Source organism: Geospiza fortis, unplaced genomic scaffold (assembly GCF_000277835.1).
Source record: "Geospiza fortis unplaced genomic scaffold, GeoFor_1.0 scaffold452, whole genome shotgun sequence".
Lineage (NCBI taxonomy): Eukaryota > Metazoa > Chordata > Aves > Passeriformes > Thraupidae > Geospiza > Geospiza fortis.
Window position 1 is genome coordinate 817,665 of NW_005054369.1, and position 1,631 is coordinate 819,295.

The 1,631-nt window shown below is 47.2% G+C and overlaps 1 protein-coding gene across 3 annotated transcripts in view; it reads left to right on the plus strand.

Annotated features, from left to right (window-relative positions):
* BUB3 (BUB3 mitotic checkpoint protein) overlaps positions 1–1,631 on the plus strand; it is a 12,155-nt gene continuing 10,524 nt past the window's right edge. The window contains exons 1-2 of one of the 3 annotated variants that reach the window (XM_031059897.1): positions 1–30; positions 206–323. In XM_031059897.1, coding sequence (XP_030915757.1) covers positions 315–323 — 9 coding nt within the window. In that variant the 5' untranslated portion in view covers positions 1–30; positions 206–314. Of the gene's footprint in view, positions 31–115; positions 324–1,631 lie in introns of those variants that run through there. The other 2 variants (XM_031059898.1, XM_031059896.1) reach the window with 2 other exon arrangements.

Below are 1,631 nucleotides of genomic sequence, written 5' to 3' on the forward strand. Positions count from 1 at the left end.
AGTGCGCGCGCGCGGGCGGCGGCGGCTGAGGTGAGGCCGGGACCGGGAATTCGGGGTTGGGATCAGGGTTGGGGGTTCGGGGTCGGGGATCCGGGACCCTGGGCACGGCCCGAACCCTTCCTCCCGGCTGCACCTTCGTTGCCCGGTGCGGCGCCCTCCCTGCCTGGTTCCCAGGCCCTTCCCTCACTCTCTTCCCTCCCCGCAGCGTTTTCCTCATCCCGGCGCTCCTCACAGGGACCGAGGCCTCGGCGCTGCCCTGACTCCGAAAGCTTTTCCTTGGCGGCCCGTGGAGCAGCGGGAAGAGCTCGTTCAGCATGAAAACGGTACTTTGAGTTTCGTGGTTTGTGAGTAAAAGCGCGGGAGGGGGGTGCCGAGGCTCTCACCGGGGCGTTCTGCTTTGTTCCAGCTCCTCCGTCCACCTGGGTGACACCTGTGCCAAGAGGAGCTATAAAAAGCACAACTTTCTTGCTCGCTCACTAAAAGTTATTTTTTTTTCTTCTCTTTTTTTCAAAACTGAATGCCGTGGTTAAGTCAGAATCGCCATTTCGGCAGCATGTGTTTTCTCTGTAATATTTGAAAGTTTTTTTCCTCAACATTTTACCAGGACCTTATTGTTTGAGGTGGGCACAGCGCTGTGATTTGGAATCCTGGTTGTATTTTTGTGAAAATTTAGTGCTCTGGGTCTGATATATATATATATATATTTACCATGTGTAAGAGGCAGGATATACTTAAATTCTGATATTATGAACATTGTTCTGGATTAAAAATATCTTTGGGACATCCTTCCAGGTTTCTTGTGTGAGTAGCTTTGCTTCCTGGAGTTGCTTTTGGGCTGGTTAATAATTTGTTCCAGGCCTCAAATAATACAGTAACTTGTACCTCAAACCTCATGTTTTGTTTGAGTTTTCTGGTCTAAGTAGGCACAGCAATAAGCTTGTCCAATTTAATTTTCTCAGTTGTTCTGAATTCCTTTAGGTTTTGGGTCTCTGGACCTGCATCTGAAACACCCTCAGCAGATGCTGCTGAATTCCAAGTAACATTCCCATGGAAAGATGTGTGGCAAAACCTCAAGCCTCTCTTTTCCCAAGTGTTCCCAAAGCAGGGCTAAAAAAGGGGCTCAGAAAGAAGCTTCTCTATTATTAAAAGGGTTTTTCCCCTTCACTTCATGCTTCAATAGCAGAAATAGCACTTTATGTTGACACAGTGAGTGTTTTTTGTGTTTTTTGAAGGGTGTCTTAGCAAAGCTCCCACTCAGGAAATCTCTCCAGTGTAGGAATGTGTGTTCCTCACTTTATTGCACAGCCTGATGATTGTTTAGCTGCTGACAAGCACTGAACTAGAACCACTGTGTGCCCTAAATTTGCACCTTGCCCTTGGTTCATCTGCTCCTTGTCTCCTGATTTATTCTCAGAGGTGATTTATTCTTGATTTAGTCTCTTACCTTTGCAGTTGTGCCTGAAAATTCTGTGACAGTGTTACAGAAAATCTGAGCTAGTTCACAGCTCTGCCCCTTTAGCAGAAGCTGAATGTGCTGTGGAGGCCTTGAGAAACCTTGAGAAGAGGCTGTGGTTGTTTTGGTGGTTGTTTTGTGGATATGTAACCAGCAGTTTCTTCTTTCAGAGTGTTTC